Source organism: Nicotiana tomentosiformis, chromosome 6 (assembly GCF_000390325.3).
Source record: "Nicotiana tomentosiformis chromosome 6, ASM39032v3, whole genome shotgun sequence".
In the NCBI taxonomy this organism is placed as follows: Eukaryota; Viridiplantae; Streptophyta; class Magnoliopsida; order Solanales; family Solanaceae; genus Nicotiana; species Nicotiana tomentosiformis.
Window position 1 is genome coordinate 1604263 of NC_090817.1, and position 16551 is coordinate 1620813.

At 35.3% G+C, this 16551-nt stretch overlaps 1 protein-coding gene and 2 long non-coding RNA genes across 3 annotated transcripts; 2 read left to right on the forward strand and 1 right to left on the reverse strand.

Moving 5' to 3' along the window:
* Positions 1-2768: 2768 nt before the first annotated feature.
* LOC138893490 (uncharacterized) lies at positions 2769-4062 on the forward strand. Its single transcript, XR_011409010.1, has 2 exons — positions 2769-3011; positions 3726-4062. It is a non-coding gene; the product is annotated as an uncharacterized lncRNA (long non-coding RNA).
* A 5363-nt stretch (positions 4063-9425) lies between these two features.
* LOC138893491 (uncharacterized) lies at positions 9426-10692 on the forward strand. Its single transcript, XR_011409011.1, has 2 exons — positions 9426-9671; positions 10379-10692. It is a non-coding gene; the product is annotated as an uncharacterized lncRNA (long non-coding RNA).
* A 988-nt stretch (positions 10693-11680) lies between these two features.
* LOC104120386 (PHD finger-like domain-containing protein 5A) lies at positions 11681-15079 on the reverse strand. The gene is made up of 2 exons (XM_009632138.4): positions 14947-15079; positions 11681-12272 (listed from the first exon to the last, which is right to left on the reverse strand). The coding sequence occupies exon 2, from the start codon at positions 12247-12249 to the stop codon at positions 11917-11919; it is 333 nt and encodes a 110-aa protein (XP_009630433.1). The 5' UTR covers positions 12250-12272; positions 14947-15079; the 3' UTR covers positions 11681-11916.
* Between the last annotated feature and the right edge of the window lie 1472 nt (positions 15080-16551).

Below are 16551 nucleotides of genomic sequence, written 5' to 3' on the forward strand. Positions count from 1 at the left end.
TGGTTAAGAACACTAAGTCTTGAAGAGAAATTGCAGCTGCAATGGAGATCTAATGGTGTCTTGTTCAAATGGTTGTGGCAACCTTGTTGGTTTTTTAAGTTGATGTATGTAATTAGTTTTATTAGTATATCTAATGTGGTGGATAGACTCTAAAGTTTCTATCTTTAATGAGATATGGAAATTTTGGGCAAAATATTATGTATGCTAACTCTGTTGGTTAGAGATGTGTAATCAAGCATTGAAGCTCTAGATTTTTATTTTGTCAATTAATATATGGATTGATGGCATTTTTTATTGTTTTATGTTTTATGCCAAGGCAAAAATCTCAGAATATGTGGAAACAAAGACTAGAAAAAATGGTAGGTTAGATTGCTCTATGTGATGAGACACTTTTACGGAATTCTTATAATGGGCAACTGCTCTCTATTATGAGTAGCTTACTTTGAGAAATATTTTTTTTAAAAGAGCTTTGTGAAAAAGTACTTTTTAGAGAAAATCAGTTTGTGTTTGATTAATTCATTTGAAAAACATTTTTGAACAATAATTTGTGTTTGGCCAAATTTTTCAAAAAGTATTTTTAAGTGTCAAATTACAAATAAGAACATGAAGAGATTTGCTTAATAGTTAATATTATATAAGTAGATAAATAATTATAAATATTTATTATTAAAGATAATAATTAAGTTTTTTATTTTATTTAAGCAAAATATAAAAATAAAATTGAAAAGTACTTTATTCTTTCAAGATAATTTAAATATACCAAAAAATCATTCAATAAATATGAAAATTCATCCCAAAAGTCATTTTATATTACTTAATAGTTTAAACTAACTAAGGCTATTTTGGTATATATAATATTTTACAAAGGATATTTTTGAAAGAAAAAAAAGTCAAAATTGTTTCTGCTTCTGAAAAGAAGTTACTTTTTTCTGCTTCTTCAAAACTGTTTCTGCTTCTAGCCAAAAACACTTTTTTCCAAAAAAAAAAAAATGTTTGGCCAAACACCTCAAATTGAGGGGAAAACACTTTTTGAAGAAAAAAAAATACTTTTGGCATGGTTAGAATCTTGATCAAACATGCTATTAGTCTACCGTGGCGGAGTTACCCTCGCCCACGGAGTGCCAATTGACACATCTTTGCTGGATAATTACACACAATGTATATAGGTAAAAAGAATTTAATGTGTGTGTATATATATATATATATATATATATATATATATATTATATGTTGAATCTTTTTGACTTCTTTGTTTATTTGCTTCATTATATTTTGACTCCACTCAGTCTAAATCCAGGCTCCGTTATAGTTGGTCTAGATAATTGGATTGCTGAATTCTTATTGACAATGAACTAAAGAGATTATTCATGGCTTCCAAGGATTAAGGGCAGGATAAAGTTCCAAGAAAATGCTACCTTGTGTACTCTGCCTATTTGTTAGATCTTCAACAATTTTGGTTGTGATAGGTGCAATATCAACAATCAAAACATCCAAAAGGATTCATATCACAGTAATTTCTCACAAAACTAATCACTGCTGTGATACGGTGAATCCTAACAGTGGAATCTACGTGGGTGAGCACTTTTTAAAAAATATATAAGAAAATAATAATATTCTTTATTTATTACATAAATGAAAAATTTATTTTACACTAATAGCATATTATAAAGATTAAGCAAATAATTAATGACCATACAAGATGCATAAATCATGGGATATTCTCTACCATCTTAAAGAACTTTTGACACACTTTCTTGATCTAGCAATATCCAACATTGAATCCATCTTATGGTGTTTTATGCGTTCCATTATTCTGTAGGATTTTGATGGTTTATGTAAGATATATTATACGTATATACCTATCACTATATGGAACATACCTGTTTATATATGTACATTATGTCATTTATATATGTGGTATATAATAGTACTATATTATACAAAGTGAAATTCATACAGCTATATAACATACTCCAAACATATAGTAATATTTATACAATAAATATACCACAAACTGAATTATAATATATAATACACTCCAGAAATTTTATATCAATATTTTTGCGGAATTCTCAATATATAATATTTATATGAATATTATTCTGTAAATATTTATTTCTAAGTAAGTATGTTACACCTCATATTTTCATACGTGGAAGTACGCCATAAGTAAATTGATATAAGTTCGAAAATGAGATGTCACATCCCGCATTTTCGTACGTTAAGTTTCTTCGTAAGCTAATCGACGTAAGTTCGGGAATGAGATTATTTGGAGATTATAAGTATTATGATACTTCAAACAAGTGATGAGTAAATTCGTGAAGGTGAGAGGGTAAGCAAATCGAAGAAAATGAATTTTCGTCGAAGTTTGACATTTTGAGATAAAATACGATCCAAGCTACAATACCCCATATTTATGGATTAGTATCATACAAGGTACCACATGACCATAATAGAAAGGTGTGCAAAGCGTGTTAAAAGTGAGTAGTATTTTAAGTAATTTGAGATAATTCTTAATTATGTGGATAATCGAGTAATTATTGATTTTAATGGGAGATTAGCAATTAATTAAGATGATTGGTGATTAATTATTGGGAATGGATAAGGCCCAACGTGGCAGCAAGGCACTATATGTCCATGATTCTTGATTTATCAAGATTAGGTGGCACATTTAAGAAGTCTTTGGGTAAGACTAAGCCATAAGTGAGGCCCACACCCACTAATACAAAAGGTATCTCAAAAATCACATTATGGGGATGCTTATACGGATGGAACTCTCAATTTTTGAAAGAAAACTCTTTACTTCATTAAGGTTTGAGGCATATCTTGCTAAGTATCCGATGAGTGCTCAACAATTCGTATGAAATGCAGCAGCATGATATCGCGATTCTAAGGAAGTACGGTACAATCTTTCTCAAGAATATTATATGATTTTTTTCCTAAATCGATATGTTGTTGCTTGTTCGTCGCAAAGGTGTGTGTTAGAGGAATTGTCAAAAGAATCGGTCCAGGTATGTTAAGGCTATCCCTTTTTTCTTTTTGGCATGATACAAATGAAACGAGTAAAATACGCAACTTTCATAAATGACTTTATTCATAGAAATACTAGGGGTGTCTATATTTTTAATTTCCCATATGTCATTATTCTATCAACTGTTCATGGGTCTCAGAAAATACGTAAGCTGATAAAGTTTATTTCATGATATTATTCAAAGGCATAATGGTCTTATCACATTCCGAGAGATTTTATTGACGTACTTCTCATGCATTGCATTCATTTATACATGTACATTGACCCATGACCATATGGCATTATATACACGTATATGTATGTATATATATGTATATGGGATATCGAAAAGGTTATGTATGTATATGTAAATGGGATATGGGAAAAGGTTCTGGCGTTATATACGCACCACCACCTGATCAGCTGGTATACGTTGATGATTTTACCCACAGTGGCCGAGATGATATGATGGGATGCCCTCATAGGCTTGATGATATTATGAACACATATACTTATGCATGGTATGACATTTATATGCATATGCATGACATTATAAAAATGAAATGATTCACAGAGCTATGCAGACGTACATGTCGAGTCTTTTACTCCATGTTTCTCATGCCTATTATTTACTGATTTTTATTCCTTACATACTCGGTATATTATTTGTACTGACATCCCTTTTGCCTGGGGACGCTGTGTTTCATGCCCGCAGGTCTCGATAGACATGTCAAGAGTCCTCCAAGTAGGCGATCAGCTCAGCGGAAGATGTTGGTGCACTCCATTTGCTCCGGAGTTGCTTGTTTGGTCAGTATGATTTAGATGTGTATTGTTTGGTATAGCGGGGCGCTGTTCCGACCTTTATGAAAATTATGTATTCTTAGAGGTTTGTAAACAGATGTCATGTATATGAAAGATTGTATGGCCTTGTTGGCCTATGTTCAGAGTATGAGTGATCATTTTGGTCTTATAGGCCAGTATGTCACATGTATAAGTTTTATATCAGATTGGGTCATCTTATATTGAGTATTCCCTTATGTTTATTCTGGTTAGCCCATGACAGCCCATTTGGCCCATTTTCCAATGATAGTACGATAAGAAAGATATGTATGTTGGTACTCGGTTGAGTAAGGTACCGGGTGCCCATTGCAGCCCATAGGTTTGGGTCATGACAAAAGTGGTATCAGAGTGGTTCTGTCCTAGGGAGTCTACAAGCCGTGTCTAGTAGAGTCTTGTTTATGGGTGTGTTGTGCACCACACTTATAAGCAGGAGGCTACAGGGCATTTAGGACTGTCACTCTTTCTTCTTACTCTAGATCGTGTGGTAGATCTCAATTGTAAGAACTCAATTTCCTAAAACTCTATCTTATTCATAATACGATGATACCTACAGTTGGTAAGAGATTGAATGTGGCTATGGAAGAGTTGAGTTAGAGGAACTTGATTTTTCATGATGTTTATGATGAGTAAATGTAAGGTCTTCAATAGATCATGTATGTACTAAGATGTGTAGGACTCTTAATAAGGATCCCTAAGGCAAGAATGCATATCCACTCTTACGGTAAAAAAGAATAAGAGAATCAGAAGGTAGACACAAGTTTCAGCAAATAAAAGAAGCAAGGTGAAGAAGGGTACGGGGGTACCCAGTTAATGAAGATTAACAGTATTTAAAATTCAAGCAGAAAAAAATAAGCATTTTGAGTTACCTTCAATTGTAACAGAGGTATATACAATTGGCCACACACATCTCATTTATGCCATATGGAAGCTAACAGAAGTAGTATAAGAGAAGGACGGATACCAGGATCCGGCTGGGGTTAGAGTGACCCAAAATGGTGGATGAATTGTTTGCGTTAGTTGACATTTCTGAAGGATATTGCAAATATGCTAATAGATCTCCTTGTGAGATACCCAAATAGTGCACTCTAAAATAGTACAGCTAGATATGAGTACCACAAAGAAGGGCACTGGAAGCCTGGAAGGGATAAATATTATCTTAGTATGTCTCTCATCCCTAGTAGAGAAAGAAGGTTAGGCAACCTGAAGAGCCAATAGATGGAGCAAGGGGAGCTAAAAGCAAATGAATGTCTTGTTTGAGTTTTCATAATAAAATGATAGACATAAATGTTAGCGGGTAATAAGAAGAGAGTTAATGAAGCATTATGAGTAAGATGTGATACATGGATGACAATGGTAGATCAAAAAGATGACAGTATTACAGAGTCTATAGTCAAGTGAAGGAAAAGCCGAAAGGTGACAGGCCTTGAGACAACAAAAGAGTATAAGCCATAAAGTCATATCCTCATTTCGAGAAATAAGTTTATGACTCCAACGCGACTACCAGAAGGAAAAGTACCCCAGAATAATAAGAAATCAGCATGGACTGATGAACAAGATAAACTAAACATGAATTAGGGACTGAGTGATTTGATAACAGTCAACATCATGGGAGATTCAGAGATTGCGTTCCGGCAATAATAGAATAGACGATAGAAGAAGAATATTTAAAGGTCATTCAGGGAGACGCTTCCCTAAAGCAAGCAATGTGAGGGAAGTTAAGCTTAAGGGATTGTATGTGCCAGTTACACTAGGTGTCTCCCCCATGGGTAAGGAATTTTGTTATCCTTGGTACAGAAGGATTACCGCGAGGCAAGTAAGGGTCATCGATGATGTGAAAAGACGCCAAAGATGAAGAGGTAAAATATCTATACGTAGATCATTGTAGAACTAAATGTTAGTACTCCCCTAAATGGGAAAATATGGAGTGATGTGGTATTAAGTCAGAATTAAGTGGTTCTAGTAATTACGTAATGGTAAAGGAAGAATGCGATAAAACGAGAAAGGAATGAGATTGCACTTATCCAAATCCTACCAATATGCTGCGATTCAAGAATATTATGCAAGCACGAAGTCAAGGAGAGGAAGTAAGGGTTTCTACCCGAGATGTTATTGATAAATAAGGAGCCAGTGTGAGACGTAAGTTAAGACAAAGAAAATAACCCAAGAAAGAATACGTAGATTATTGATATGAGAATGGGCCAATGAGTAGTTAGTAGTTGATTCAGGAAGAGAATAGTTATGGCTAGAAAAAATGATACAGACAAATTAGCATATCGTGCAAGATAAACGTAGTGAACGCCTGCATGGGGAATTCACTCACATATAGGACATCGTGATCCTTGAGAAATATCCACATAGGAGTTGGGATAGTTAAAGGTATTGTATGAGTGTTACAGAAATAAAAGAGAGTCCCACTGGGAAGATAGTTAGAATATCAGTTTAGAAGCAACCCTACAAGTGCAAGGGCGTGGAGGTAAGTAACTACGAATAATTATAGGCGAGGAAGGACATCAAAAATTCTATCGGGTATACGACGTAATAAGCTCGCAATTTTACAAGAGTCATAGGGTCCTCCCTAAGTACTACAATGAAAGACTAGCTGTGGAAATAAAGAAGAAGGCTTCAACCTAAACATGGTAACTTGAAGGAGAAATGATCATGTAAAAACATTCTTCCTACAAAATAGTATGCACTCCAAAAGAAAGTGGAGCCTACCGTGGCTAATGAACGGGGAGTAAAAAATCAAAAGTAATATTCGAGACCATATGATTTGTACAAAAATTATGGCATGCGTGGGAACTAAGATAAGCTAAGTATGCACGCAACAAGGGGGCAGAAAGACCATGAAAAGTAATTACCTACGTCTAAGGAAAGCTGAGATGGAACGAAAGGAACTATTCGATCAATGATCTAGAGTTAGTTATGTTATGAACGCACTTAAGAGTTTGGAGTATTATCCAGGCAGCATATATGTTAACAATCATATAGCCGTAGAAGATTCTGGTATAAGTTAAAATAAAGAATTGAGCCCAGATCATAGACAAAGGATTGAATTGTTAGGAGATAGTATCATGGATATTTCATAGCGTCCATGAAGGCTAAAGTAATAACTAACACCAAGAGCCGTAAATCAGAAGATAGCTTAAGCCTACATAAAGGCTGATCAGAAGGAAGAGGAAACTAAAGAGTTACATCAACCAAGTAAATCAGGAGTCTAATTATTGGACCCAAAAAATTATAGTCTTCGTGATTCAGAACATTACAGGATCACTCTTAAATATCATAGGTACAAGAGAGATAGTACAGTAGCCATATTCTATAACGGCTTTACGATAAAGCCAGTTAGAAGAGTACCAACCTCATAAGAAGTCAATATGAAGCTCCCACCGGATTATGTATGCACCAAAGGTGCAAGTGTTATAATAAGAGCTTCAAGTTGTGAATGTGAATTATACCTATGTGGAAGGGAGGTCATGAAAGAGATAGAAGATATGATGCGAGATTTTAAGGCAAAGGTGAACAACGTACGAGATACTAGGGTGCAGAAAGTTATGAATAATCTATACATCAGATAGAAGGCTAGAAGCGCTAGGATTCAGTATCCAGGAATGATAGCGGCGTCGTCAGTGACATATCCTCCAGCCTATGATTTCTAGATATTGAGAAGCCTAATTAAGAGAGTAAAGAAGAGTTAGAGACGATGCGGTGTCTCACTTGATGTTCCAGGATGACATAAGGAAATCTATGATGCAAGCAAGTTGAAGAAAGGTTGCAAATAATATAAATAGATATGTAGGCCGCAAGCTAAAGTATGGTGGAGCGACAAGGTTTGAGGAAGACAGGAGTAAGGATAAGAAAAGATGAGTGAGAAGGTGACGAGAATGGATAAGTCATCGGGATTAAGCCCATGAAAATAAGAGAGTTGATAGTTTCTCTAAGTTATAGAGAGCTCGGCATAGCCTGAATGAACTCAAAGGAGTCTAAGACTAGTAGCATTTAGAAGAAATGGAATATTGCTCGGGTAGTAGAATAAGGGTGTAATTGTGATAGATAAAGGATGCTGATTGGCCCTTCGATTGAGTAATGATTTCATGAATTTTACAAGATTAAAATACCCACGTAAAGTGAATCACATTGGGATGCTATGAAATACGGTTATGGATGTATGGTATCGCCCTCAGGTGGATCAGGAAAATCACTTCAAATGTTCCTCAATGCAACGTAAGCCCTAGTGGCAATGTATTACGTAAGAGATTTCAAGTTATCAGTAGTGGATTGTAGATCAACATTCAGGTGAATCAGCAATTGATGGATAAAAGTTACAAAATACGAGATAAGATTAGGCCATCAGTCTTAAGATGAACAGTAATGAAGAAGCGTTAAAGGACTTAGATTTATACATATAGCATAAGCAACGAGAGTAACCTGAAGTTGGTAGCAGACCTCAGTGACGATAAATCGAAGTAAGAGTTATGGTATAGTATGACCTATCTATATGCAGTAAAGTCATATGAATGGATAACCGGGTCTATGAAATAAGATATAGCAATATCTATAAGTTCAACAAAGTACTGAGCGAAGAACTTCTATATACCTATAGATGCCCAGAGAGATATCTTACCAAGCTATGTATATGCTTACAAAGTGAGGCCTAGAGATTGGCTAAAAACTGGAGGAAAAAGGAGAGAAGAGTCGCATAGGTGCACATACAAGGAAAAAGTCGTACATGTTGCATGAAAGAAGGTAGCAACAGTCCGACAACAAGTCGTGGTATGAGAAAGAGGTCTAAAAGGGGGAATGCCCTGGCCTTTAGGATTATTCACAGAACAGTTACTTATATGGCAAGGAGAGTACTAAAGTATTCATAAGACATAGGTTATGAAAATGATAAGTGCATCAGTCGACATTCGAGGACGAATGTTCCAAAATGGGGAATGATGTTACACCTCATGTTTTCATACGTGGAAGTACGCCATAAGTAAATTGATATAAGCTCGAAAATGAGATGTCACATCCCACATTTTCGTACGTTAAAGTTTCGTCGTAAGCTAATCGACATAAGTTCGGGAATGAAATTATTTGGATATTATAAGAATTATACTATTTCAAACAAGTGATGAGTAAATTCGTGAAGGTGAGAGGGTAAGCAAATCGAAAAAAATAAATTTTCGTCGAAGTTTGACATTTTGAGATAAAATACGATCCAAGCTACAATACCTCGTATTTATGGACTAGTGTCATACAAAGTAGCACGTGACCATAATAGAAAGGTGTGCAAAGTGTGTTAAAAGTGAGTAGTATTTTAAGTAATTTGAGATAATTCCTAATTATGTGGGTAATCAGATAATTATTGATTTTAATGGGAGATTAGCAATTAATTAAGATGATTGGTGGTTAATTGTTGGGAATGGATAAGGCCCAACGTGGTAGCAAGGGACTATATGTCCATGATTCTTGATTTATCAAGATTAGGTGGCACATTTAAGAAGTCTTTGGGCAAGACTAATCCATAAGTGGGGCCCACACCCACTAATACAAAAGGCATCTCAAAAATCACATTATGGGGATGCTTATACGGATGGAGCTCTCAATTTTTAAAAGAAAACTCTTTACTTCATTAAGGTTTGAGGCATATCTTGCTAAGTATCGGATGAGTGCTCAACAATTCGTATGAAATGCAGCAGCGTGATATCGCGATTTTAAAGAAGTACGGTATAATCTTTCTCAAGAATATCATATGATTTTTTTCCTAATTAGATTTGTCGTTACGTGTTCATCGCAAAGAAGTGTGTTAGAGGAATTTTCAAGAGAATTGGTCCAGGTATGTTAAGGCTATCCTTTCTTTCTTTTTGGCATGATCCAAATGATACAAATGAAATGAGTAAAATACGCAACTTTCATAAATGACTATATTCATAAAAATACTAGGGATGTCTATATTCTTAATTCCCCATATGTCTTATTATTCTATCAAGTGTTCATGGGTCTCAGAAAATACGTAAGTTGATAAAGTTTATTTCATGATATTATTCAAAGGCATAATGGTCTTATGACATTCCGAGAGATTTTATTGACGTACTTCTCATGCATTGCATTCATTTATACATGTGCATTGACCCATGACCAGATAGCGTATATATATATATATATATATATATATATATATATATATATATATATATATATATATATGTAAATATATGTATATGGGAAAAAGTTCCGGCGTTATATACGCACCACCACCTGATCAGCTGGTATACGTTAATGAATTTGCCCACAGTGGCCGAGATGATATGATGGGATGCTCTCATAGACTTGATGATGTTATGAATGCATATGACATTTATACGCATATGTATGATATTATAAAAATAAAATAATTCACAGAGTTATGCAGACGTACATGTCGAGTTTTTTACTTCATGTTTCTCGTGTCTATTATTTACTGATTTTCATTCCTTACATACTCGGTACATTATTTGTACTGACGTCCCTTTTGCCTGGGGACGCTGCATTTCATGCCCGCAGGTCTTGATAGACATGTCGAGAGTCCTCCAAGTAGGCGATCAACTCAGCGAAAGATGTTGGTGCACTTCATTTGCCTCGGAGTTATTTGTTTGGTCAGTATGATTTAGATGTGTATTGTTTGGTATGGCGAGGCTCTGTCCCGACCTTTATGAAAACTATGTATTCTTAGAGGATTGTAGACAAATATCATGTATATAAAAGATTGTATGGCCTTGTCGGCCTATGTTCAGAGTAGGAGTGATCGTTTTGGTCTTATGGGCCAGTATGTCACATGTATAAGTTTTATATCAGATTGGGTCGTCTTATATTGAGTATTCCCTTATGTTTATTCTGGTTAGCCCATGACGGCCCGTTTGGCCCATTTGCCAATGATAGTACGATAAGAAAGATACATATGTTGGTACTCGGTTGAGTAAGGTACCAGGTGCCCGTTGCGCCCGTAGGTTTGGGTCGTGACAATGTATAATCTTATATCATTTATATAATTAAATATGCAATATACTATAATTATTCCATAAATACAAAATGAAATTATTTCATTATTATACCTTTTATAATATTAAATGTTGCTAATTAAATATGTAATATACCAAAAATTATGTTTGGTGGAAGTCATATTCATGCGAGAAATTAGGAATAGATTGTGTGAGAATTGGTTAATCCATGGCAGAAGAAATAAACTAGATATTTTCAGTTGTTTGCTTCCTATTAGTTGCTTTTCATCTTTTTATATAATATATGGATATGGAATATATAGAATACAAAGGATTATGGCCGTTACGAATAATGCAATTGTCGGACTCTAAAGATGTCAATCATATTAATTGAAGAGAACCAGTGTACTAAAATTCTTTGAATGTGTGATTTAAGGTATAGGGTTTAAAGGATTCTTGCTGGGAATATAATTATTTAGTTGTCTTGGGTGTAAAATACCTAATGCTGCTACATCAGTGGAAATTTTCCTAAAATTTTGCCTAGTAATGTTTTTTGCTCCTTCTAATAAGCCTTAACATGAACTTTTTGTAAAGTCATACATCGAATCTGGATTTCTTCGAATTGAGTTTTTTGGGTGTTGAACTAACACAACGGCCGCAACACAAGGTGCACTGATACACAGAAATGTATGTCATTAGTAAAATTCTAAACGTCATCTGATTCCCTGTTTAGCTCATGTGCATAAGCTCTTCCTTGTGTAGCTTTCTATTATCAATCGCATCAACTTTAGTTAAATAACTTGCTTCAATTAAAGAACATGAACCATGATAGAAGGCATAGGAAGTTAAACTATCAGGAACCATAAAATGAAGTTCAACCTTCACACCCAATAGAGAGAGGCATTTTGTTGGATATCCATAACACGATACAAAGTTACAATAGGTTAAACTTGTGATACCAGTATGTAATATGGCTAAGAGCCAAGCAAATATAGGAAAAAGTTGCATGGCCTATACTTGAATGCCTAATTTTGAAACCTTCATACTAGTAAGAAACTCATTGTAGTGAACTACACCAATACGTAGAAACAAGAATCCAAATCCTCATCTCTTCTTGAAACCATATTTTTTCCGTTCATAGAACAGATCTGTTTTAGCACTACCCAGATTGACAATCTTTGGACAACCATCCCTATCTTTCTCCTGCTGAGTACATTCTTTGCAATAATATGCATCAGAAATGCCCACACCTCCGCAGATGACACAACGGCCCTGAAATGATCCGTAGTTGCATTCATCACAAACTCGGACAAGTGTGCAAGGACGCACATAGGAATCACAAATCACACATTTTCCATCACATTTCTCACAAAGTCGCCCAATAGCTATTCCTGGCTGCTTCCTGCACATGATCAAATCAGGGTGATGCTTGGCCATACTTCTTGCGGTGAGGTCTTAACCTGCAAAAGTAAAAACGAGGCAACAGTCATTAGCAGACAGCAGACAGCAGACACAAGGCAAAAGAATGTACTTCAATCTATATGATTACATATTAGTGTGGCAGAAAGCATAGTATAACTAAAACAAGACGTAGAAGCAATAACCAATATAAGTAGAAAGACAAACATTATCTCCTGTAACATTTATAAGGCCTACAAATGAGAAGGAACAACTATGTCTCGATCCCAAGCTAGTTGGCTGATGAATTCTTAATATCATAATGCTCTCTGTTTGGGTCCATAATACTTCAAAACTTCGTAATTAAGGATTATCTAACACTCGAAGTTCTCTAATATACTCTAGCGGCCCCAACTCTGAACCTCTGTTCGAAAAGTTACAAGAATCTTCATATCAAGTAACAACAAAAAAGAAGCCAAATTTGCCATGTAACAGACTCCGACGCAGCCAGTCCACTCGGAACAGACATCTTTTAAAGCCTTTGCCGAAGTCATTTCTGCAACCTAGCAGAGTTGAAATGAAAGAATGTTACGGATGATTACTCGATGGACAAGGTTAGTATAGTCTCTTAGTTACACAGGTATTATTTATACCCGATGTAAAGGGTTAACTAAACAGAGGATAACAAATACAGAGTTTTGTACTGTGATTATATTCTGCTATACCTCAAACCAAACATCCCCTAAGACTACTATAACAAGCACTAGTCTTCTAGTTTGTATCACCTGTACAAAATTTTAACTTCCATTTTTTCCATCTTTTGCTAGATCTGCCTGGATTCCAAGATACAGATAAAAAGGAAAATGAAGAAAATAGCATCAGTGGTAGGATTGTCCAAAACAACTTTATTTCCATTAGTTTTGACAATGCCTAGATGAAGATAGAACTAGCTCTAACACTGCCCCTCTCCTTTGGCTTCTATTCTTCTCACCTGATAAGGGTTCGTCAAACATTATAGACAACTGTAAAACTTATGACTTCCACAAATGATTTTTTTTTTTGTGTGTGTGTGTGTGGGGGGGGGGGGGGGGGGGGGAAACCGGGGAAGATAGATGGTAACAACAAGGGAATGTTAGATCAGCTATTTGATTCTCAAATTCTGGACTGCTTATCAACAAGAAAGCGCTCTCAGAAATTTTCACAAGAGAAATATCCTGCATTTAAGTTATGCAGTTGCTAGTGACATCATGCATTTTGCAGGCAGAAAACAGCTTCTATGCACCTCTAATTTAATCCTCTCCACAAAAAATAACATTGGCATCCACATCAATCCTGCCAGAAATTGAGATGGTTATACAGTTGATTGTTACTAGTCATTCTTCGTGGTTAGTTAAGGCACAAGTTTTACAAACATCAATTATAATCCCAATCTTTGGATTCTTTTATAACATCAGCAGCAGGTTCAAGGCTTGCCAGGCCTTATCCTACTTTTCATGAACCTATATTAATTTGGTTCCACAAAGTAATCAATCTTTAACTCACCATTTGGATTCTACTCCTTCAGTCTTTATCTAATTCTAATGATTAGGAGAATACCACAGAGGCACAGAGAAACCGGACGTCCAAGTTCTTTTGAGTTTTGAACCTACACTTCAAATAATTTCATATAGTTGGATTCTCATATAGAGAATCACTTTTCTTTCTCTGATGAAATCTTCACATTCACATCAATAGGACAAAAAAGTCCAGACACTTATTCCATAGTCTTACTGGTTAATCTTCTCAACATTGAACACCCATAGAAGCATCCCCTCCCCCAATTCAATTCTTGACAGGATATAAAAGAGACCTTTGCCCCCAGGGCCTAGCTCAAGTGGCAAAGGGTGGTGGATTTGTGTCTTAGGTCACAGGTTCAAGCCCCCACACCATGCAAAGCAAAGCCTGGTATTTAAGTGGAGAAGGGTAGAGGGGCGGGCCCATTATCCACCGAGTTTCGAAGGCTGCGGTTGGTCCAAAGGATCGGCCCCAGACGGATTTCTCGGTCATCAAAAAAAAAAAAAAAGAGACCTTCACATATATATTGTCTAAGCCGATCTCGATTACTATTAAATGTATACAATCATTGGACCATGATAAATTGATCAATAAAGTGGATTCAAATCCTAACAAAGACAAAGAGACGCTAAGTGATTTCTTCTCATATGTCAAATCTTTAGTGAGCATAGCTTCCGGATAGCTATGCTAGTGGAAGGTAACAAGTACACAGTGCGATAGTACAGATGCAGGCAAGCTAGCCCAAACACCATCGTTAAAGGAACAAAAAAGCAAACCTTAAATAAGTTTATTTCGTTCTTCCCCTAGCACATGACTAAGCCTATTGTCAGTTATCAAGAAACACTCAGAGTTGAACATCTAGCATACACAGTAATTATTACTCTGGATAACTCAGCAAAGCTTAAATTTATTTTCCTAGCAAAGGTGCTATATAAAAGTTAAATGCTTTTACTATTTCTAATGAGGTTAACATTAATCCATAGTTTACTTAAATCTGCTGCTGCAACAAAAGTAAATTGGTTTAATTCTATGAACTCAATTACTAATACCTAAACCTAAAACTAACTTTTTTTATTATGATTTTAATTAATCGTTGAATTCAAACACAAAACAAACGGAAAATCAAACAAAATATAATTAAATTAGCTAACAAAAAACAACATGGAAAGATGTAAAGCGAACCTGGTTCGAGCAATGAAGCTTCTGGAACCGAAAGCCACAGGGTTTTATCTGCAGAGAGTGAAAAATAGCTCAGCTGAGTATCGAAGATGACTCGAAAAATATTGAGGCCCGTGTATATATATAATGGGCGAGAGGCAGTGGGCTTGCCCACTTGAGTTGCCCAATCCATTATATGATTTGAGTTACGGGATCTGTACATAGATAGCCAATCAGATTTATTGCTTGTTTTACACGAATAGCCCGTCATATTCATTGTTTATTTTTTCTATCCATATACATAATTTATACACTGATGATACATAATTATATACATATAATACATAAATATGCATATATTATACATTCAACAGCTATCTTTAGTTTAAGCAGTTTGGTAGGCGGTTATTTGGGTGAATTCTTATGCCTATTTTTTAACCTTATTCGTCGGTTATTTTAATTTAAAAAGCTAAGTGGACGACTATTTAGGTTAAGTCCTCTACTTACTTAACATAACTAGCTTATGGGCTTTATTGGGATAGGAAAGTGGAAATGAGTCCATGCAGTCATTTTTAAGGTTTAATATAAGGGTGACAAGTGGGCCGGTCCATGGGCGGGACCGGCCCGGAATCGTGGGCCAAACGGGCTACACGGGCCAAGACCTTTTGCCCCAATTGTAGTGGGCTTGGGTCGGTCCTATGATTTGGGCCCGTTAGGCCCAAGACCATTTAGCCCGCCAGGGATCGGGACCGGATCGATCCTTTAGCGGGTCAAACGGCCCCAACGGCTATTTTAAAGAATATATATATATATATATAGATGTTGGGCTGTCAAAAATAGCCATTGGCTATTTATAAAATAGCTATTTAACCCCCCAAACTTTGTTTTAATCCCAAACTTTTTATAATTACACTTTTTTCCTATTTTCAACTATAAATACCCCATCATTCTTTCATTTTTTCTTACAAATTCATCAATCTCTCTCTAATTTTCTTCTATAATTGCTACTATTGTTTACTTTATTGTTACTAAGTGTATAATATATAAGCTATATTCGATATATATATATATATATATATATATAGCTTATATATTATACATTTAGTATATATACTATACTATACTATATATACAACTTATATAAGCTATATAAGATGTATATATAGCTTATCGAATATATCTTATATATATATATATATATATACATCGTATATACTATATATACATCTTATATACTATATATATTCGATATTAAATATTGAATATTAAAAATTAGGATGTTAAATAAAATTTAGGTCACAATTCTATAATAAAATTTACAAAGAATTGCCTTAGATATTTTTTTTTAACATCCTTTTGTCTCTAATATCTATTTAAATATTTTTTTTAAAACAAATATATGTTGGGCCCACCTAGCCCGCGGGCCGGGACCGTTTAGCTCGGGACCAAACAGTTCTGGTCCCGGGCCGATCCTTACAAAAAACCTGTTTAGCTCGGGCCCATTTGGCCCGTTTAATTTGGGTTCGGGCCTGAGACCATTTGGACTGGCCCACTTGGTCCGTTTAGGCCCGGGACCAGCTCCCTTGCCAGCCCTAGTTTAATATATAATCATAGTTTATAGTGTATTTG

Excerpts from the sequence above, each read along its gene's own strand:
- LOC104120386 (XM_009632138.4), bottom strand. The coding sequence starts at position 12,249 with ATGGCCAAGCATCACCCTGATTTGATCATGTGCAGGAAGCAGCCAGGA.